Here is a 22,358-nt window from a genome sequence, read left to right on the forward strand (position 1 = left end):
TGTTTGGAACACAGCAAAATAGGGTCGGGCGGGGGGACGTGGTGGCGCGGATTTTGTTGAATGAAGATCAGCATCAATGATGCCTCAGCGCCCGTCTGACATTTATGAATCGCTTTCCCTTTGAGACTTCAAGGCTCAGAGCCTCGCTTTTAAAGATCTTGTTTGCATTGTTTGCTTGGTTTTTTACGTTGTTTTATTTTTCTGGTACGTTATTTTGAAAAGAGGGAATGTGAAGGAAAATCATTAGATGAAAATAAAATTACTTTAAATAGATAAGTGGGCAGAAAACGAGACACAGGTGATGTTACACACAAAGCTGTGGACTGGCTGGAACGCAGAAAAGAGAGGAGCTGACTTGATGTTCTGATCTACCATTTTATCACACTTTTTCCTTTATAGCTTGAGCCATCTTCCAGTAAAGCGAAAGGAAAGGCCTCCATTGCCTTTTTGGGAGTTGGATTGATCCTTCAGAGTAACAATATCTTTCTGCCATTTAATAAACTTAAAACTTTGCAGCCCGTGTTGTTGCAAGGTGCGGTGACACACAATGTCCCCTGAGCTCGGGTCAGCAGATCTCAGAGTGATCTTCGTCAATGAAAACCAACTCAGTTCAATGTTACCTTCCCAGCTCCAATTATTATTTTTTTTTCTTAATCTTTAGCCTAAACTTTCAGCTTTTCCCCAGTAATTTCCTCAATTATCCAGTTTGTTTTACAGACATTTCCATTTAATGTGGAATTTGCTGTAACAGTTTCACAAAGACCCCACAAAGGAAACCATTAGCTTACATCTATTTAAATTTATCTAGCCGAACCTTGTGGCTAATCCAAAGGGAAAGCGAAGCTGCAGTGTACCAGAGGCCTTCAACAAATAGCTTATTTTTCTTTCGCTACACAATGCACCATTATGTAGGTTTTTTTTCTGAAGGAGAACAATGCAAGCAGCAGTGATGGGAAACTGGAAAAACAAAAGAGGCATTTAGAAGGGGCCGCTTTGCAGCCTGAAAAGCGTTGAATAATGTTACACCTGATAGCAGATACTTTCTCAGAGACCACCAGACGGTTCAGCCCCGCGGTTATTTACTTCAGTGGGACACATGACGCATGTCTAAACTCATCAATGACTGTCGAGGCTGTTTTATTGAAGTAGTTTTGCTAAAAAAAATCATTTTATGAACTCAACATGGAGTCAAGAGTTTGACAGCTATAATGATGTAGAAATCATGGCAGCATCAGAAGTGGCCAATGTTGAAAACCTGAGGAATTTATCTTAAATTTTTTCCTTAGAGAGGGAGTGCAGACACGTTGGGGTGAGCTGGGGGGGCTGTGATGCAAGGTGCGGCAGGTGGATTAGGGGTTGGAGTCAACTCTTTCAACTTTCTTTCCGGATTTATTTCAAAAAAAAAAAAACAACTTTTCACTTTCTCGCCATTTTTCAAGGTCGCTCCCTAAGGCCGGAGTATATAAACGCCATTTTTCCACAGAAACCCCAGGCCGGCCACTGCCCTACCAACATGGCTGCCTGAGGGGGCGACCTGGGTCAGGCGTCCCCAGCGCGGCCGCAGCGCGGCGGGGGGCGGGCCGCCCCGCACGCATGCTCGCTGCGGGCCCCGACATGGCGGCGCCCAGCGCGGCGCTGCGGCAGCGGCGGGCGGCAGCGGGCGGCAGCGCCCCTGGAGCCCCGGAGCGGGTTGTGGCGGGGCCGGCGGGCAGCGGGGTCGGGCCGCAGCCTCCGCCGCAGCCTCCGCCGCTGCTGCCGGGCACTTTCTGGCTGACCCGCATCGTGCTGCTGCGATCCATAGCGCTGCTTTACTGTGAGTCTGCGGGCGCTGCCCCGGGAGCGGGGGGGAGCCCGGCCCGGCTGAGCCCCGGGCTGCTGGTGATACTTGTGTTTCTGATTATTAGACTGTATTTTAATGAATTATAGAACTCATGGTTTAGGAGAATATTAAGGTAGCAACCTTTAAAGATTTACCAGCCTTATAAGCATAGAATTTTGTAGAAGCAGACCTTGTAGCCATAGAATCTTTGTACTTAGTAATCATACCCCATTCTTAAAATTGACATAGATTTACAACATATTCTTTTAAAACAAGTAACTGAGAAGCAGCTGAGAAACACGTGAATGTTACTTAGTGTTTCTTAAACAGCTAGTCTTAGAATAGGTACAGAATATGTTAATGGTTGTCAAGAGTTGTAATGAATATGTATTTTTTCTATCAATATAAGCCATGTATGACCAGCATGTACGTCCACTCCATGGGTGACAGACCTATGGAGGGACACACCCGCACCGTCCCCAGCGCTGATTAAGAAATGCTACTTTTAAAACCCAAAAATGTGGGTTTAAGAGTCCATTACTTTGCCGATTTTACGGTATCACTGAGGCAGCTGGGCTGGTTGCCCCGTGGAGTCCTGGGGTTGCCCCAACCCTTGTGGCCTTCCCCACTGCACAGCCTCGGATGAGACCCCTGCCCTGGGGGGGTGAGCCCTCCCATGGGTTCTGTGCTGGTGTCACCACCTGAGGTCCCATTGTGGTGGGACAGGATACCCATGACCATCTTATCTACTCGGAGGTGGATTGGTTTGCGGGATGAGGGGCTGCAGGGTGCTTTGCCCCCCGCTCCTGGGTCCAGAACCCATCCTGACAGCGTTGCAGCAATTGCACTGAAGAACCCTGCCAGCCTTTTACCAAAAATACTGCTTAATTTTGCATGTTGGGGGTACATGTTTGCATACACAGAGCTTGAGGGGACACATGAGATGTGCAATGGGAAAAGCCTCTTGTTTTCAACTCCTGCTTAGCTGGTGGGACAGGGACCCTGCAATCAACAGTTAGGATGGTGTTGGGTGATGTTTGGTGTCCCAAGCTGAAAGGACAGTTTGCTGGTATCTGTCAGCAGGGCTGGTTGGAGCTGGTCGTCATTTTTCTTCAAGGTAGATGTTGTGAGTGAACTGTGCAAGAGAGGAGTTTTTTGTCTAATGCAGAAGCAGGTCTCCCAGCATCTTATGCAAGAAGAGACTGGACAACACCCTCAGACACATGGTGTGAATTTTGGGGTTGTCCTATACAGGGACAGGAGTTGGGTTTGATGATCCTTGTGGGTCCCTTCCAACTCAGGACGTTCTATGTAGGACTGGAGGGAGGTGCCATCCTTGGGTGCCAATAGCACTGGTAAGGACCTAGAATTGACATGACCTTAAAATGGTTAATGGTGAAATTGGTTTCCAACCTCGTTTGGCTCTTGTTTTGGCAGGGAGTGCTGAGAGCCATGCTCAGAGCCCACTGGTGTTCCACTTAAAAAATATTCACAGTGAAACCTAAACTGACATGTAACACACTATGTTACAAATTCTAAACTTGCCCCAGATTTGTCCACAAAATCGTTAGGATTTGTAGGCTGGCAGCCTGCTTAGATTATTTTGCATCAAAACCATGCAGAAGTTGTAGTTTTGTATGGTTTTGACACGTGCTCTGTTTCTAGTTTGGTTTCGGCTCTCGGTGAAATGCGGGGTTATGACTCTTTCAGTCAAAATGAAAGCGATTCTGATATTCCCCCGTGTGTAAATCCAGACTGCTGAGTTTCCCGTAGCTTGGTTTGCAGTTTCCTTATGAAAAACTGATTAGTGTTCTCTGCTGTGTGTTCAGGGGAGGCCACTGCTTTCTGATCGTGGATTTGGGGTTATAAATATGCCACATCTGGGTCGAAATGCTGTCCCGTAGGGTGGTGGTATGTTTGATGGGAAGGGAGCAGGTGGTGGTTGGAAGGGTGGGAGTTGGGGAGGGGGTGATGTGGAGGAGGGTGAAGAGTGAGTCAAACACATGGGACCTTCTGGTGAGGGAGAGACCTGATTTGAGACAAGGAGAGCAGCAGGAGGTGAGGAGCAATTATCCCAATCAGAGACAGGTGAGTTACAGGGTGGAAATGATTGGAACCTGCGGGCTGCAGGGAGAAGGGAGAGTGAGGCTGTATGAGCCAGGGGATGAACCTCAGGTGTGGTGAGTGAACGTGGGATGGCAGCAAATAGAGGGAGAACAACTGGTTTCAGCACTTTTCTGAAGAGGAGAGTGGAGTGGGAATGCCTGGGAGTAGCAGAAGTGGGGAGAAGACCCCAAAATGCTTCCACAGTCTAGAGCAAGGAAACCTTTTGGATGGCGGTAGCGTCAGAGGAAGGTGTTTGAGGAGCAGGGAAGGATGGTTCTGTCCTTTGTGGTGGAGGAGGTGCAAGAGAGGAAAAGTTTACCTCCTTGTGATGCAACTTCTGCTTGATTGCAATCAGGTGACAGTGATTTCTGCTGTTTGTTTTCCTTGAGTGACAGCCAAACAACCCAAAGACAGAAACCTCACCAGATTTGAGGTTGAATTCTGACTCGGGCTGTCACTTTTGCAGCGGTGTTGGGACTTCAGCTCTGATCCCAGTGCAGGGAGATGCTGCGCAGCCTAACACCAGAATGTTCCTGGGGTGGAAACTAATCCGTGTATCTGAGATGGAGAGATTGCGAAGAGGTGGATTCTTCTGTCGAAGGCTGCAGAACCATGACATGGCTGCTGGGGTGGGATGCTCTTGAGGGAAAGGTGGGTTGCCTTTTGATCTCTTCTGAGAGCCTGGGTTTAGAAACAGCAGAAAACAATTTAAAGCCTCTGTGCCAAGCACCTCTTCCAAGCTCTTTTCTGAAGATGGAACCATTTACTCTGACAGATTATTTTTTTTTCCCAGACGTGGCGATTCTGCACATGCCGACTCTCAGACTTGCTGAGGAAACGGCTGATGCGGTTGTGACAGTTTGACATTCCTCAGTTGAGGGATGTTTTTCCCCCTTCTTTCATTTCACCCTTTTAAACATAACCCTTTCATTCCTGCTGTGTTAAGCAACAAATCCTTTGGGGGCGGCTTGTGCTGAAGTATCAGGAAAAGTTGTCACCCCCATGATTGCAGCTCCTGCCTGTTAGTGCAGCTGTGAGAGCTGAAAGCTTTTTCCCTCTTATAGGTGGGGAGGGAAGGGTGGGAGAGCAAAGGTCCCTCGGGGTGGGATGGAAATGTGATTTGGGATGCGACTGGAGGGATGGTGAGATGAGGGGCAGAATCACTAAGCATGATGGAGGGGGGGCTGTCACCTCTTTCCTCCCCTCAACCTCTTGAGAGCCTGTTTTATTGCATGATATGAACTGGGGAGATGCTTCCCCTTTGGATCTTCTCCTGTGGAAGGACAGGCAGAGCAAGGAAGGTGTGAAGTGTCCTGTGTGCCCTCCCTTCTTCCACATCCCCTTTGGTTATAACAGCTCTCCTCTTATTTTTGTTTGAAGGGGGTTTCCAGAAGCAGCCAGAGCCTGGAAAGTCCCTGGCAAAGCAGCTCTTGTCTAAAAGGCAGGTTGGAGATGGGAAAGTGGGAAAGGATCTGATGATTCCTGGAGGTCAGTGACCAAAGCCACCTGCTGCTTGCAGGAATGGGAAGGAAGGGGAAAGGGATCCAAGCTGGAAGTTCGGGAGGTTTGGTCTTGGTAGCTGGGCTGTGCCAGTGCGATCCTCCAGCTGAGCCCTGAGGGAGATGAAACGTCTGTCTGCGCAATCTTGTTTTTAATAGTAGCTAGCACTGTGCACTTGTAAATTAGGTGACACTTAAATTCTTAAAACTGACAGCCCTCAGAGACGTTTTTCAGGTCTGGGACCTCTCTTTCTGCTTCACCAAGTGTGGGCAGACCAAGTGGTAAAACCCTTCCAGGGGAGGAGAGTGTGAAGTAACACAGAATCCAGCCCTGAACACTGGGTAAGAGACTGATTTTGTGGGTCTTACCCTGTGCTCTGCTGTCCCAATCCCTTTCTCTGTTTTTGTAGAAGCATCTTTATATAGCACTGGTGTGCCAACTGAAGAGGCTTGTCTCACAGGCTTTGGCCATTGCAGCCTGTCCCTCGGTGGCTAATTGCGATCTCTAATACAGGAATTCATGGGACAGGGAGGCTTGGAGAAATGCCATTTCGAGATTGCAAGGTTTTCCATCCTGGTCTTGCACTGTGTGTTTCTTCTTTATGGCAGGGATTAGACATTTTGTCAATGCAGAAAGTCTTCGAGGTCTTGTTGGAAGTGCTGTTACAGGTAAATAGCTGGTCCCAAAGCTCTTGACAACAGACGTGCATGATTTGCTCCTTTCACCTTCCTTCTAAATCATTGCTAAGTGCCCTTTTTGGATGATTACTATCATCGGATTCCAGATGTAGAAGTTTGAGTAATTAGATACGACCCTTCCCAATTTCAGCCAGGCTCTGTAGAGTGCTTTGAAATAAAAGCTATTATTTAAATCCAGCTTATCTTCCTTCTCCTTATGTATTGTTTAACAGTAGTATTTTCTTTCCCCACATCTACAGCTTTGGGAGTTTCATGCTACCTCTTCCGAATTCTGAAATCTAAAGCTTTCTTGGGGGGAGTTTGGCTTCCTGTAGGTTCCTGCTCTCCCCTGTGTCCTTCCTCCTCTCTCTGCCATCTCCCCTTCTCTTCTCTCAGTTATATTAAAAGACTCCCAGCAGCTTTCAGCTTGCCCACTCAGGATTATAGTACATCTTCGGATGCTTTTTCTCCCCTGAAAGGTTTTATTTGCTTGTTAGCAGGTCTGCACAACAAAGGCGGCGTGTTAGCACCGTGTCCTCTTAGCAAGCTACGTGCCCCCATTTAACTCTGCACGGAAGAGACAGAAGCGCGTTTGGTCCTGAGCAAAGCACCCTTGCTGTGGGAAGATAAATTCGTAGCAAGTAGTGATAGTTTAAGGGGAATGATATCGAGAAGTGAGGAGAGAATCTGTCTCCCGTCTGGAGCAGAGGGATCTTCTCGGGGCATCCTCCTGCTCCAGGTTGGGCTGGTGTTCTGCACAACCTGGGTCCTACGGGGAAGCTTTTTAGCAGTGCCACAGCCCAGGCTTTTCTATTTACTTCCACTTTATTTCAAACCAAGAGAAAATGAGCAGATAAGCACTTAAAAAGCCTCCAAAGCAACCACCCCAAAGTCTTCAGCTTTGCTGCCGATGGCAATAAAAGGAAAAGGTGTTAAGAGCAGACTGCTTTGTTGTGTGTTTGCTTGTGGCTGTAGGGCTGCAGGATTAAAAGAGCCTGCCTGGTTTCCCTCTGGCTCTTTGCTCAGTACTCAAGTGTTGTTACTTCTGTGTTGCAAAACTTTGCAGGGGAATTTATCAGTTGAAAACTTGTTTGATTCATTTCTCTGATAGTAATGAAAAGACCGTGCATGTTCTCCCCCTTTTTCTTTTTGGTAGTTCAACCTCAGCTTGCCAGCACCCAGCATAGGGCCTTTTTTGAATGCCTTGCTGGGTCAAAGGTGCACTTGATATATGGCTCCAGGCAGATATGTGTGTGTGTGTGCAAAATGTAGTTTGGTTTTCATACAAAACTCTGTGCCTTTGGTTCATTTCTTCTTGTGGTTTGGGCTTTAAGTAAGACTTCTTTTAATGGAGGGAGAGAGAAAGCCATATGACTGGAAAGTTTTGGATTTCACATCTTTAAATCTTTACAGAGCATGAAGAATGAGATTCTCTCATTCTCCTACCATGACAGGCTGAGCCCAGAGCGGAAGAAATGAACTCAGGTGACAGGGCAATATGGATAGACCAGATCATTTCAGATTGGTGACTGGTGTTGCATGCTTGGGTTGTGTTTATTGGTAGCATGTGGGTTTGAACATGTTCAGTTTGGGGGGAAAGAGAAGGGTGGAAGGGGGGAGTTAATGGAAAAGTACAGTCAAGCACCTTCTGAGGTGAGAATAAGTAGGGAAGGTCTATTAGCAGTTGATGACAATTTACATGTATTACTTCTGTAAAGATGAGCTCGCAGTGGGTAGAGGAGTGTGCTCCCATGGGAGCTGTCAAGGCTCCGTCTGCTCTGGAGTGGGAGTCCCTGAGGCTGAGGGTTTTTTCAATCTGCAAAGGAGCAAATATTCTGAAGAAGGATGGCAAAGTGCTTCAGGTGGATCAGAGGAGACCAGCATGGGCTGAGGATACCCAAACCGAGGAGGTATTGGTAGAAGGTCCTGGCAGTGAGGAGCCAGAGGGCAGATGGGGTTTTGCGCTGTGTTTGGAGACTTGGACATGTGCAGAGCTGTGCTGGGGGTCTGTAGGGGATGGCCCTGGGTTAGGAGCCCAGCCATGGCCCCACATTGTTCCCATCCATGATACTGGGAAAAAAAACCACTGTGGGAAAACATGGGCTTCTGCATCCTGAACTCTGAAAAGGTGTCCTTCTCAGTTATGTACTTGTTTTTGCAAGTTGACACCAGAATGTGAGAGCCACTCTGAGGGGTCTGGCTTGCTAGAGATGCTGGAAGGAGGGGGTGACCCTGGATCAGTCCCCGCTTCTGCTCGCTCCATCCTGGGGGGATCCGCCGTGGACTCCTCAGTGCGGAACGTGTTCGAGCTGGCGGCAGCCGGGGTGCTGGGGGAGGCGAGCTGCCTGGTGCGCAGGAATGTGGGTGCTTGCACTGGTTTGGCAGGGAAAAAACAATCCCTGAACTGACAGGAGGCACTGCTGAATACATTGCCCAGAGTTCGCAAATCTGGGAGTCGGGTTTGCTCAGGAGGAAAGTGTCTTCTCCTGGGTGAGATGCAGAGTCTTGTAGCTGTGTTGGTGAACGAGATGCTGCTAGTGATGCTCAGCAGCTGCCGACTGCCCACTCAGGCTCCCTTTTGCCATTCCCTTTGGGTAAGACTCTTCTCTCTTTGCTGGACATCAGAGCATCCCAGGAGCACAGGTTGACGGAGGGTTTGGAGAGGCTGAGGAGGATGCAGTGCTGTTGGTCGAGCAGCCTCCATCCCTGCCTTGGAGCCCATGGGGTGGTTGAGCCCCATGTGCTGTGTGGGTGGGTTCTCCCAGCATCGGCTGACAGACTAACTGGTGAATTCTGGTTCACGTAGCAGGGCTGCTCTGCTGCCCTGGTGCCGGCAAGGAGCTACAGGATGAAGAACAGAAATTATTAACCTTGACCCCTGCCCTGGCTGTGCAGGGAACATGCCAGCCAGTGCCCAAGGTGCAACCAAACTCGTTTGACCACGTTTACCTGGAGGGAGTGGGAAGATGGAGAGTGGCAAATCCCTAAATAAGAGGCCAAAGGGAGAAAGGTTTCAGAACAGGGCTTAAGGAAGAGGAAGAAAAGCACAGGGTTTGGGGGCAAAAGGGACTTTTTCTGTGCCTGACTAAACCAAGATCTAAGGGAAGGTTCTTGGAGAAAGGAGCAGGGTCTGTGTTATAGTCAATTTAAGGATACAGTTTCTTGGGAGGACTTCAGGGAGAAGCAGCAATGACAAGCTGATAAATAACTTGCCTTTTTGTTTTTCTCCCCTGGATCTGTGCATCTGCTTTGCTGAAATCCTTTGCAGACTCTGTTTTTATTTTGGACTGTTGCGTATGTCCAGCGAAGGCTTAGCTGCTGCCTCGAGAGTAGATCTGGGGGATTTGGTGGTGGGGTTTGAGAAGACAAAGGGATGTGTCCTTCCAGGGTGCTCCAAAAGATGCTGGAGATGAGAGAGAGAACATGGAAGGAGGCGGTGGATCAGCTCGGGGAGTGCCCAGGAGAGGGAGCTGGATCCGGACGGAGCAGCACGGTCAGGAGATGCTGCATTTGCTGGACTCGGGCCCTCACGGATCCAAATGTAGGTGGAACAACGAGGATTTGGTTTGGGTTGAGCTCTTCGTTGCTGATGGGATTTAGTCCTGAAGTGGTAATGTGCATAATATCAGCGGTGCAGCATCCTGTGAGAAACAGGTGTTCTGGGAGAAAACCAGTTTGGAGCCCAAGCTGGGCGGTCTCTAGATGTTCGGTTCATGCAGCCTTTGCTGCTTTCAGACTTAAAAAAGGCTGTACAGTATTTTGTGCATACCATGTGTACTTTTCCACAATTGCTATAGTTTGTTTTTCCTAATTTACCCTTTCCTTGTTTATCTTGCATACTGTGCAGGGGTCTAATTTAGATTTTTTTTTTTAATTTTTATTTTTTTTTTTAGAAAAACTACTGCTTAGCACTTATGGGTTGGGGCAGCAATTTCTGTAGCGTTTAGAGGGGAATTTGATTAGCACTTTGGGAAAACTGTGCAGTAAATTGCAGTGCTAATCAAGGGGAATCAAGCCATGCAGCTTTAAGGCAGAGTTGGTCTTTATTTTTTTTTTAAAACCAAAAATGAAGATGTTAAGTTGTCTGAGGCTCAGCAGCATTATATTTCTGTGGCTTCACATGCCAGGCTTTCTGATTACACAGTTGTGCCAGACAGTGTTGTTATTAAAATATGAATACTCTAAAATATAAAACATTTAATTTGCCGTCCAAACATGATCCATTAGAGTTAAGAAATTTTTTTGTCTCTCCCTGTCCATAACTGAGTAAAATATTCTGCGTGTCTTTTATTGGTTTGGAAATTCTTTCTCTGTATATAAAAGATGGACAGAAAGAGACACAACCAATTAAACCCTCAGCTTTATTGAGTTAGGACTGTGATTCAGTTGAATCTGTTGAAATCAATGGGAACCCTCCCCTTGACCTCAGGTACACATCGTGGTTTTTCAAACGAGAACAAAATACGTGACACGTGCAAAGAGATGGAGTAAGTGTGAAGTGGCGTAACTGAAATCCACTGGAGACCTTTGCACATGTCTGGGGAAAACAGGACATTTATTTTTTGTTCCCTGGGCCTGTAGACTTTGAGTTGCTATTCAGACTCAAAATAAATGGGAATCCAAGCCTGAACTGGGGATATAGTTTAATAAAGACTTTCTACCAGCGTTTCCAGTGAGATGCCAACCAGATGAAAGGGCTTTGATCACTATGGAGGGTTGGGGAGACAGATGAGCCTTTTGCAAGACCATGTGTGACGTGGCTGGCGTGTGGATAATGTTTAAAGATGGGTAAGCGAGCTGCTGGGAGCTAAATGTATGAGACCTAATCAGGAAATGTTGGCTTGCATAATTTTTTCTGAGAAGTGGAGATTACTGCAGTTGAGAACTGCAGATTGGTGACTGAAGGAGATTCCTAAAATATGAGATAATCCCTAGAAACTGACCAACTTTCTCTGTAGGACATCAAATTCTAGGTCTATAATCTGTAATTAAATTGCTTATGTGCTGTTAAAAAAAGCATCTGGCTGTTCTAAGATTGTCCAGTGCAAGAGCACAGACACTATAAATGAGAGAGCTGTAGTAACATGTAAAAAGTAGCAATTTAGAGGACAGGAAAATATTAAGATTTTTGTATTTGCAGCCTACCAGGATGTGAGAGGATCCAGAAGGTCAACCCATAGCATAACTACTGCCTTTTGCAATTGCAGTATATAACCATTAACCAACATACTGCTAGAAGAATTGAAGTGTCCTTTAGGTGGCTGTTGGATGGTGTGTATGAGTTTAAGCTGTCTCATTATCAATCAGTATTTCTAAATAGTGTTTACATATAAGGAAAAATTTCAATACTTGATAGATGTGCAGATAATATTATGTAAAAATGGAGATATATTGTCCTCTGAAATCAAAGCATAACCTCGCAGACACAATCTGCCCTCAGTCTGCCATGGGTTATTTGTACATCACCACCAAAATCCATGCTGGAGCTGTTGTCTATTTACACTGCAAAGTGTTTTGAGAAAGTAAAACATGAGGGCTCAAAGTGCAGCTGTGTCTTTGCTGCAAAGCCAAAGGGGGTTGTGTGTGCGACTCTGGCTGCTCCAGCTCCGCTCCCTGTATCTGTGTGTGAACTCTCCTGATGCTTTTTCATGGGAAGGGAATTCTGTCTGAACGTCTTGAAATTAATGCATTACTTTCTCTTGTACTCCGCGGTGCAATTAAGCCATTTTCCTCATCTGCATCAGGAGATGAATGGTGCATGTGACTAACCTGGGGTCATGCAGAGTCTAACAAAGCTCGGCTCAGCCTCCTCTTCCTACATTAGGTCAGATTGCTCAGTTACAGGGACTGTTTCCCAGAAGTGCCTTGTTGGGTTTGCCTGAAGCGAGTGGTGTGTCCCTTGCAGCTGCTGAGGAGAAAATTATCTCTGAACAGGCTCCATGCCAATTCCTGGTGTGAAGGCAGAGATGGTATCTATGGAATTCCTCTACCTTCCGCATCATGATTAATAGAAATGACTGTGATGTGTGTCAATGAAGATGAAGGCATGTGAATAAATTCCTTCCTGAGGCACGAATATACTTCTGTAACTGGACTCAAAATATGTGTTTAAGCCTGGCTGATTTCTAATACTGTTGTTTCTCTCCTCTAGTTGTGGCCTTTCTTGTGGCATATCATCAAAACAAGCAGCTAATAGGAGAGAAGGGGCTGCTCCCGTGTAAACTGTACCTGCAGAATGTCAAGAAGTATTTCAAAGGGAAGATAAACTTGGATGCTCTGAGCTACGCACCAACAATCATCTGGTTTCTGGACTGGTCAGACATGGACAGCATCTTGGACTGCATCTCCCTGCTCGGCCTGGCAACGTCAGCCTTCGTGGTGATCACTGGATGCGCAAACATGGTCCTCATGGCTGTCCTGTGGGTTCTCTACCTCTCCTTGGTCAACGTTGGACAGATCTGGTAGGTTAACAATCTCTCTGCTTGGTTTTTCTCTGCAATCTCTTGCTGTTCATTGTACACGTTCACTTTCTGTTACCATTTCAGGTTGGTAATCTGGTAAGGAGCAAGGTGGGAATGTCAGATAAGCAAAGTGTTTGGCAGAAATGAGTTATGGCCATCTCCCTGTGCTCTCTTTTATGTGGAATATCTGCCCTGATTTCTGTTCTCTGTGAGAGGCAAATTGGCTGCATAATGTACCGTGCTATGCATTGTCCCTGCTGTGGAATACTCTCTCTCGTGGCAAGGGAGTTCCCCTAACCTCTGAGATGGTTTCTCAATTTTCAGTTCTGTCCAGAAGAGCTGCAACACTCAGGGTAAGTATATAAAGCCTGTGAGGAAAAAGTAAAGGAGAAATAGTGGATGTCTGCACATCTCCTTGCTGCAGGGAGAGGCTGTGGTGCAAAGCGAAAGGCTTTAGGTGGTCCTCAGCATTGTCAAGGCACCAATTGCATTTATTAACAGGATGAGCCCTTAGGAAACCACATTTCATTAACTGACCTCTTCAAGTGCCTTTGTGTCTGTCAGAGGTGATGTGGTAACTTTGGGGAGGTGGAAAGTCCTGCCAGGAAGGGGTGCCCATGCCGGGAACAGGACACAGCTGTGTCAGTGAGACGTTCTGGCTCTACAACACATTACAGGACACCTTCTGTATAGATGAGCTCAGTGAATTTAATTTTAAGGATTTGCACATGCCTGGGCAGCCCTGTGTCTTGTCCTGTCCCATTCATTCCTATCCTACTCCAAATGGTATGTAAGTGGGTGAAAGATAACAGCCTCAGTTTTCTGAAAAGCTCTATTCTCTGAGCTCTTAACTCAGCGTGAACTTAAGACTGTGAAAGAAAGCCACAAAATTTGAAAAATAACTTGATGGATAGTTTTCTGTTGCCCGTTTCCAAGTTATTCCAAAAATCGCTTGTCTGTTTTTCTGGGTGTTTTATGTTACAGGGGAAGAATTCAAGCATCATCCTGCTCTCAGTTCTAGAGATACAGGAGCCTGTGTCTTTGTAGCAGCCTAAATCTGGACGTGTTCCTTCATTTCTTTCTGGTTGGGGGGGAACCCCTAACAACATCCCTCCCCAAGTTCATCATTATGAAGGCTGCAAAGGTTTTGTAGCTGGAAGCTGGACCTGTAGTGGCTTCTGAGTTGACAGCCCTGCAGAACTCTTGAGGTTTTACTCAAAGACATCCAGTTGTGCCTGTTGAGCTCTGTGTGGCTGTTTTGTCATCTTTCAAGCCTTTAAGGGAGAGGTGAAGGGCAGGGGATAGAGAGAGGAGCCTTTTTCTGCTGCTACCCCAAATCACTGCCCAGCAGCCCACGTCCAGACCCCTCTTCCCAAGGGGTTAGAACCTCCCGGCCAAGTGTTGGGTCTCTTTGCAGCTCTGAAGAAAATGATCTGGGCAGCAGGAATGCAAGACTTGGCCTTTTGTGGATGCTGTGGTCGAAAGGAATTGGCTCTTGATATTTGAGATAAGGCTGTGGTTTTTTTTCTTCTTTGCTACCTCTGATTTGGAGTTTAAAATCTACTCTGGCATGGGCAGGTGTCTCCTGTATCCAGCGATAACACACCATGGGATGGCTTGGGTTCTTCTGGGGAAGGAGTAAGAAAAAAGAGGGGGCATAGGGAACGTCGCCTCAACTTAATCTCTTCTTAGTTGTGGCATCAAATATATGAAACAGGAAATTAGGTGGTTCTCGTAAAAGGGTGGGGGAAAAGAATCAAAGCAACCCAGCAGTACAGTTCATTCATGTGGTTCCATTTTTCATTAGATGCTCTGAAATGGGTCACTGGGTGGTCAAAACCATATTATCATTGTGCACGCAGTGTGACGTTCAGTTCCCTGGAGAAGGGGACGCTGGGTGCTCACAGTGCAGGTAAACATGGGGAGAGAGCAAAGTGGGGATTAACTAATTTCTCCCCATCCCCCAGGGAATTGCGGTGGCACAAGGGGTGAGCCGAGAGCACCTGAAATCTCAGGAATTCTGGAGCTGATCGCGGGTGGCAGCATCGGCCTTAAAACTGAGACTGGCTTTAAAACTCCCTTTTCACACTGGCTTGTAGGTGGTGTTAGGTGATCCATGAACTTTGTCTTACTCTCAAATTTGTGCAGATTGAGAGGTTTTGGTATGTCCTGATCATTCTCCAAAGCATCTACTGAAGACCCAAGTGACTTCTTATAAAGGGGGAAAGGACAACGTTGTGGGGCGTTCCTGATCAGAGGTACGAGATGGCTCAGCAAAGAGTTGTCTGAAATGAGGAAGAAATTCCTCCTGTGGTCACGTTGTTTTGTAGTTAATGCACATTTATTCTCAGTGTTCCTCTGGGGCTGGCAGGCGTGGGGACCTACGGGCTGACCTGATCTAACACGTCCTTTGCCGTAGTTGCCTGCAAAGCCAGTTCAAGGAAGATACGGCATGATAAAGAGGAATAGAGCTCTCTTCTTCAGGCCAGTGAGGAACAATTTATTCCTTTTATCGCTTTTCCTTTTACTATTTTAATTTTAAATGTTTCTATTTGTTTTGGGCTGGAGTCTCCAGATACTGGGCACTGCTGAAGGAGCGAGTCTTTCAACTGCTGTCCAGCTGGCTTGGGCTCAGACTAAGGAAGCTTTAGAAGAGCAAACTGTCTCCTTTGAAGGGCAGGACACATTCCCTGCCTGCCCCAGTGCTGCCGACCTCCACCTGTGAGCTGGGGGATCCGCTGGGAGCCTGGGGACAGCTGGGGACAGCCTGGCAAGGGACCAGCTGAAGGTCTTTGAGGGTGTTAGAACCCCGAAGAAAGCCGCTCCTGGAATGGGCTGATGTGAGCAGTTTGTGATGGATTTTATGGGATAAGGATTACTTTGGCAATGTAAATCCCAAGAACAGGGGCCAGGATGTTGTCCCGGCCCTGAATTCTTGGTTTTGCCACTTTGCTGTTGGCTCTGCCAAAGTGCAGGTGAACTGCCTGAATTAATACGCACTTCAGTGGTTCTCAGATGAACTTTCAGAGAATAGTGTGTTAATTTTGGTACCTGTGAAATGCAGGACCAAAATTTGCCTTCACCAAACTTGAAAGTGGAATGCACAGGGGAGCTTTTATAATTCTGGGCACTGTGTTCCCAGACCAGCTGTGGTATTCGGGCTCTGATCAGACCAAACCTCTGCATGTTCTCTGGGTCATGGGGCACTTGTGTGCTGGTATCACAAGCTCAGTGCATCTGCCTTAAAACACTGGATTTTTTTTCCTCTTCTGCCATTTTGAAATTATCCTTTTGAAGTAGGAGGAGACTCTCAAGAAACTAAAACTCTGCCAGTGCAAAAGAATATTTCATGTCTGACCCATAGGCTGGGTGAAATGCTTAATCATTCTGTTAATTTTAGCCTTGATTTTTCTTGTGATTTCTGCAGACAATGCCTAATTTCCGTAAAATGATAACAGTAAAAAGTCCCAGTTTGAGTATAATAGAAGCTACTTAATGAGGCTAGAGATGCTTAAAAAGATGTTGTGGGAATTCCTCATCCTTTGGTGTCTGTTTTGCAGACTGCAGGTCCTGCTTGTCTGGGTTTGGTTGTTTAAGTCGTTGCAGTTCTGCAGGTCCCGTACGAACGGCTTTGCCTTTCTCCCCGATTCTTCCCTCTTGAATATTAATGTAATAGATTGGTGTACACGTAGACAAGGATGGGAAAAACTACCCCTTTATTTAAAAGTATTTGTTGCAGGTGATGCCATTTGTGGTTTTATTCTCTGTAGTTTCTGCTGGGGCTGATGGACCATTGGCAGCAGAAGTCCCTGGTCAGGACAAGTTCCCTTGGAGAGACATTCCAGCAGAAGTTAAATCATTTTTATACCAGAATAACTAATGCACTTTTAAAGTGAATTTGTAATTCTGGAATAAAATCACTTTTATCCCACAGTAAGGTGTCTCCAGAGAGCTATTACATTTTCTTATATAAACAAACTTTTAAACTGTGCTGCCACTGATCTCCTGTTTCTTTTTCTGTTGTTTCCTCACTGAACCACCTCCCCCCGGCATTTTCAAGTGTTGTCTGGAAACCCTTCCTTTCCCTTGGTTATTGTGTTGTTTCATTTTACAAAGCATATTGTCCACTGTTAGTGAGCATTTAGTGGTGCAGTTTGTAAGGCACTTGATACAAAAGCTGGAATTGTGGGCTTTTTAAATCCTATTGCCTTTTTTTCTTTCATGACTAAGATTTTTGGTAGAGTTACAAGAGCTCGAGGGAATAGGTTAAACAAGCCAATAAATAAAATGTTATAGCATGAGGTGGCTACAGCATTCTTTTCAGTGTGTTCTTCCCTGTGGAAAATGTTGGTCGAGCGACTGCTAATGGATATTTAGGGTAAAATAAGACTAAACACACTTTTTTTTTTTTTTTTTTTTTTTGTCTGCAAGGAATATGAGGATGAAGAGTGCTTTGCTGCCATAGAACAGCCAGGGCCTTTCCAAGAAGTTGTAGATGCTGCAGCACTTTCCTAGAGCCTCTGTCTGGCCCCAAATGCCTGGTGTTATTTCATATTTAGCTGATTGAACATAATATTAATAGCTTTTAACTTTAAGGGCGTATTGGAGGGACAGGTCTACTGCAGGTCATGAAAGCATGTCTCTGAGGCACGTAACTTAATTGCAGTTAAATTACCCTCCTCAGAAGTTCATTTACAATAGAGACAGAAGAAAGACTTGTGTGTCTTGGAGGTTTTGTGGTTTATATGTCTCATTAAAAATCACTTGAGCTATGCAGGACTTTAATCACCGTGTGCTTGTGGACAGACTGGTGAGCAGTACACCCTGAGCTCCGGTAGATGCTGGGGGGCTGATGAGATGCTCAGGGCTGTGTTTTCACTCTCCAGGAGGGCGTTAGTAGCCATTAAAAGGACTCCTTCCTTACTTTCTTTCCTCCTATGTTCTACAGCTTTGGTTTTTCAGTCTAAAGCACTTGGGGTTTTGTCTGGTGTTATCCTATCCAGTAAAGGTTAGAAAGATCTCTTCTGAGTTTCTTATTCTATTTTGTAAAATGGAAAGTGTGTGAATTGTAGGCTGGATTGGGCAAAATGTCATTCCCATTTTCTAAGTGTACTTTAAGTGTTTGTGACCCCCTTATGACAGGGGCACAGCACTGACCGAGATCTTCATTTTATGAGTAGGAGAATCCATTTGGCATGCAAAATACAAATGGAAGAATCGCCCTTGGACCTTCCAGCAGACCAGAGCCAGATGAAGGGGGAATTATTGTATCCACCCAAGTGTGTTTGAACTAATGCACATTTTATTCGGTATCTTGGGTAATTCAGCAGGACTTTTTTGCCTGTCCCCAAGCAAGCAAAGACTGAAAGATCAGGAGCCGTGCAAGTCAGGAATATGAACTTGTATTGTTTGGGTTTCATTGGTGTGTTTGGTTCACTTGGGAGTTCAGAGACCTCACTGTACAGGCAGGAGTGGATGCTTTAGGCTGGGCTTAACTGTCTGACTTTGGCAAGGTCTTTCCGTTGGTCTATATCCTGTTTTATTGGCCTGTCTGGAGGCAATACAAGCTTGTACTGAGGGACTATAACACTTAATTGGTGTCAGCTTTGCAGATAGTAAAGTTTGAAGTGCAAGCAAAAATTAAAATTATCTGAATCCAGTGTAGAATTTAGCATATTAAAGTATCTAGGATTTTAGATGAATCACATTAGCAAACATCACCTTGTTCATATGCTGAATTGGAGTCACTTGAAGTTTGCTAGGGACTGTTTTTGCAACCTGGCTTTATTTTTCTAGCTCTCCAAAATACCCCAATGACAACAACAACAAGAAAACTTAGAATATCTTACTCCTTTATCTGGCCCTGGCCTTGGCAATAAACCTCAGGAATTTCTTTGTTATTGTGGATTGCAGCCTCACATCCCTCTACTCTGAACTTCCCTCCCTCTTTCCCCAGAAAGGAAAGATTATCTTGAGAAACGTAAACCAAAAGTGGAGGGATCTCAGGGGGTCATCCTTCCTGTCGAGGAAGCTGCTTTTTGGCACTTCCTACTCGCACAGAAGAGAAGGAGCGTATCGGTTTCAAAGAATGCTGCGAGCGGCCGTGAGCGCTTGATATGACACGTTAATGAAAACAAAGATTAATACCATGTGACACTGTTGCCTTGCAGTACAACTGGGAACTAATGAGGCTAATGAGAACCATATTTGTGTTTGAGAGATTAAAATTTAATCATGGGTGATGTCAGAAATGAATCATTTAGTGTTTTTTCCCCCCCGGTCTGTGCCCTAGGCTGGGTTTTTGGTTTAGCAGCAGCCCTGTGCCATCTCGCCTGGTGTTCGGTGTGGTTAGAATCATAGAATCATTTCAGTTGGAAGAGACCCTCAGGATCATTGTCCAACCATAACCCAACTCTAGCACTAAACCATGTCCCTGAGAACCTTGTCTAAACGCCTTTTAAACCCCTCCAGGGATGGTGACTCCACCACTGCCCTGGGCAGCCTGTTCCAATGCCCAACAGCCCTTTGTCAGAAGAATATTTTTCCTAATATCCAGTCTGAACCTCCCGTGGTGCAACTTGAGGCCATTTCATCTTGTCCTATCACTTGCTATTTGGGAGAAGAGACCAACACCCTCCACACTCCACCCTCCTTTGAGGCAGTTGCAGACAGTGATAAGTTCTCCCCTCAGCCTCTTTTTCTCCAGGCTGAACAGCCCCGGTTCCTGCAGCTGCTCCTCATCAGACTTGTGTTCCAGGCCCCAGATTGGGAAGGAGGAGGGTGATGCTGTGGCTGATTGGCCTTTCCGCATCCCCAAGACCTGTCAATGTGTGAGATTACTTGTCCTGATTGAGGCAGTTGAGTTAAATGCAGGTGGCGATGGGTTATGTGCTGTTAATTTAGCTCGGGCTTTTCAAAGGAGCAAGCAGGGGCAAAGCACGCAGTTGCCATGGGATGGCCAAGGAGGTTTGAGCGTGTTCCTGTCCATGTCTACTCCAAAAACTGTGCATTAGTCTGAGAGAGTGGACTGGACTGAAAAGGCAGGTGGAGATGAACCTGATGAAGAAGCCAGATCCAGCTTTGCTGGGGATTTGAGAAGATCTGTGTGAGCTGTCAGCAGGAGAAGAGCTGCCAGAAGCCTTCGGGGGTGTTGGTCTGCAGCAGGTCTGGTCCTTGCCTGCTTCAGTGAATATATTCCTGGAGAAGAACTGACCCATGGCAAGTTGAGCTTGCCATTGACACATGATATGAAAATAACAAGAGAATTGGCTTTGGTAAAATGGTGTGTTGGGATTTGCTGGGTGGCTGCAGCACGGGAACATGCAATGTTACTGCTGAGGCTGCTGATTTTGTAGCAAGTAGTGCTGCTAGGATTAATGTCATCTGAATAGCGTGAATGCTTGTAGAAACTTAAAAAGAGGGAAACTAAAGAGGAATCTAATTATTATACATTGATTGTCTGCATGTGTTGTTTTGACTTACTGTAATTACTGCCTTTGCTTTACTTAGTAACACCTTTGGAGGACTTTTTTTAAATTTAAATCTGCTGTAAGATAGCTAGAGGTCTATAAGAATGAATTCACTATATGTAGAAGAGATCATGTCCTTGTCTACACTAGAAAACGGTGTTGTGTCTAGGGTCTGTGATGTCCCAGGTTTTTGGGTGCCGGTCCCCTGAGCATCCCCCTGCAGCTGCCTCCTCCTGCCTCAGCACCCACTCCCTTTCCTAAATGTTCCCCATGGAATTGTCCTCAGAGTCTTGGTTTGTAGCCTTTTTTCATGTTAAGCGCAGTAATCACTTCTGTCTGGATGTCAGGACTGTTACCTGCATCTACCCTTAGGAAAACATAGAAAAGCAGTGGTGTGTGTCTGCTGCTTTGCTTTGCAGAAAGTCTGACAAAGTGACTTAACGTAATGCTTGGATAGCGCAGCAAATGTCAGCAAAAGGCACGTAGCGATATTCCTTCACCTCCTCCCTGCTTCCCCTGCCCCAACTCGATTTCCTGAGGCCGTGTTAAAGCACCAGCAGCAATTGGAACGGGATATGGGGTAAAGCTGTCACACTGGGAGCTGTGTACACTCTATGGACGGTTAATAACACCCCACTGCTTCCTTTGCACAAACTGTCTATGGATTCCAATCACTTCTGCAAATCACAGCTGATGAGAAAATGAAAGAAGTTATCGGAAGATTCTGTGGTTAGTGGCATGGCTGGGCAGCGTCTGATGTACCACAGGGCTTTGCCAGACACTGAGACAAATACTTTTTAATTGCTTATTATCTGGCATGTCTAATTGCCAGCTGTATCCAGTATGTAGACTTGGGTATTGATTCCACAGCTGAAAGATTTAGGAAAAGAATGAATAATGTTTTTTTCATGATTGTTTTTTAACTGTACCTTGCCAAATAGCTTCATGCAGCCAGCCCAGTCCAGCACACGTTCATGTTGCCTAACTCATCGAAGTTGTCAGACAGCTGTGGTTGGAAAGAATGTTAATACAGTGATTGGTACAGCCGAAAAGCAATCGGGGCTTAGGGAAGGGCTGTGGTGGGATCTGTGTTCACTGACTTCCCTAAGGGTCTTAATCCAGACATTTATTCTTGAAAACAGTGCTTGCTACCAGCGGTGCTGGCTCATCGCTGGGCTGGGGTTACTGCACAACCCGGGTTATTTGCAGGGCTGAGCTGTGTTGTGTGTCCCAGGTCTGGCTGGGCAACCAGCAGCTCTGTCCTGGAGAAGGGGAGGTGAATGGCTGCAAAATCCAGCGAGCTCCTCTGGGGAAAAACGCTGGGGTAGAAAGTACTGGAAACTGTCATTAGAATCACTTGTGTCTCCACAAACTTGGTGTGGAGGAAATGACTGTGCTTGCACTGAAACCCATCGCCTTGCTGTGGAATTCTTCATTTAATGGGGAGCTGTGCTCAGTCTGCAGAATGGTTGGCAGTGGGAGGCCAGCCTTCAGAGAGAGATTAATGCAATTAAAGAAGTCTTTTTTATCAAGGAATGGAATTACTGAAGTGCAGTTTTCTGGGATTTTACCTGCCAGCGTGTTAGCAGCAGAAATACTCAAACCTTCCTGCTGCTGGTACTGAAGAAGCAGGATTGCAGCACTGGTTTTGTGCTGCCCCCCTGTCCATGCATGCACATGGAAACCCGCGGAGGGACTGACCTCTTCTCTGGGCCTGGAACATGGTGAGGCTGGTGCTCACCCCTCTGTTTTCCATCAGTGTCTGTTGCTGCTTGCCGTGCACACACTCTTTGTTTTTGCGTAGGGAGGTGCAGTTTTGGCAGGCTGGGGCGGCTCTGGCGGGCCGGAGGGGCTGCGGTGCTGCCATCGCCTATCGCTCCTGCTCCCACCTTGGACTTGCTGTCGGGCTTAAGGAGCAGCTCAGAGAGGGATTCCCAAGGGCCACTTCAGCATCTGGTTTTGGCACCGGAAGGATTTAACCAACGTGAGCTTCACTTGAGTTTGGCAAATTCTGTAGTCGCGTAAGCCAGGGCTCGTTATAACTTTCTGCTTTGGAAGTGAGCATGGACAGAACAGTCGGTGAGTGGGGAATTCATGTTTGGTCTCTTACCCAAGCCCAGTTCCATGCCTTGCAAGGGGACACCAAAGAGGTGCTCAGATGGTTTGTCACCTGGAGCTGCTGCTTCCCCACTGCAGGGACAGCTGTGCATGGCTCCAGGAGGGCGACTGTCCCCTCCTGTCCCTCAGTCCCTGCTCCAGCTCTGCCCAGGCACCTTTCCCAGCACCATGAGCAAACCCAGGAGTAAACCTCATCCTCCAGCACTCT

At 46.5% G+C, this 22,358-nt stretch overlaps 1 protein-coding gene across 1 annotated transcript in view; it reads left to right on the forward strand.

Annotated features, from left to right (window-relative positions):
- Positions 1-1,593: 1,593 nt before the first annotated feature.
- LMF1 (lipase maturation factor 1) overlaps positions 1,594-22,358 on the forward strand; it is a gene marked incomplete at its 5' end in the record, with an annotated part of 179,673 nt that continues 158,908 nt past the window's right edge. Inside the window, 2 exons of the mRNA XM_082064404.1 lie at positions 1,594-1,813; positions 12,254-12,563. Coding sequence (XP_081920530.1) covers positions 1,594-1,813; positions 12,254-12,563 — 530 coding nt within the window. The remainder of the gene's footprint in view (positions 1,814-12,253; positions 12,564-22,358) is intronic.

This window comes from Streptopelia decaocto (genome assembly GCF_964273445.1).
Source record: "Streptopelia decaocto genome assembly, chromosome: 13".
NCBI classification, from domain to species: Eukaryota; Metazoa; Chordata; class Aves; order Columbiformes; family Columbidae; genus Streptopelia; species Streptopelia decaocto.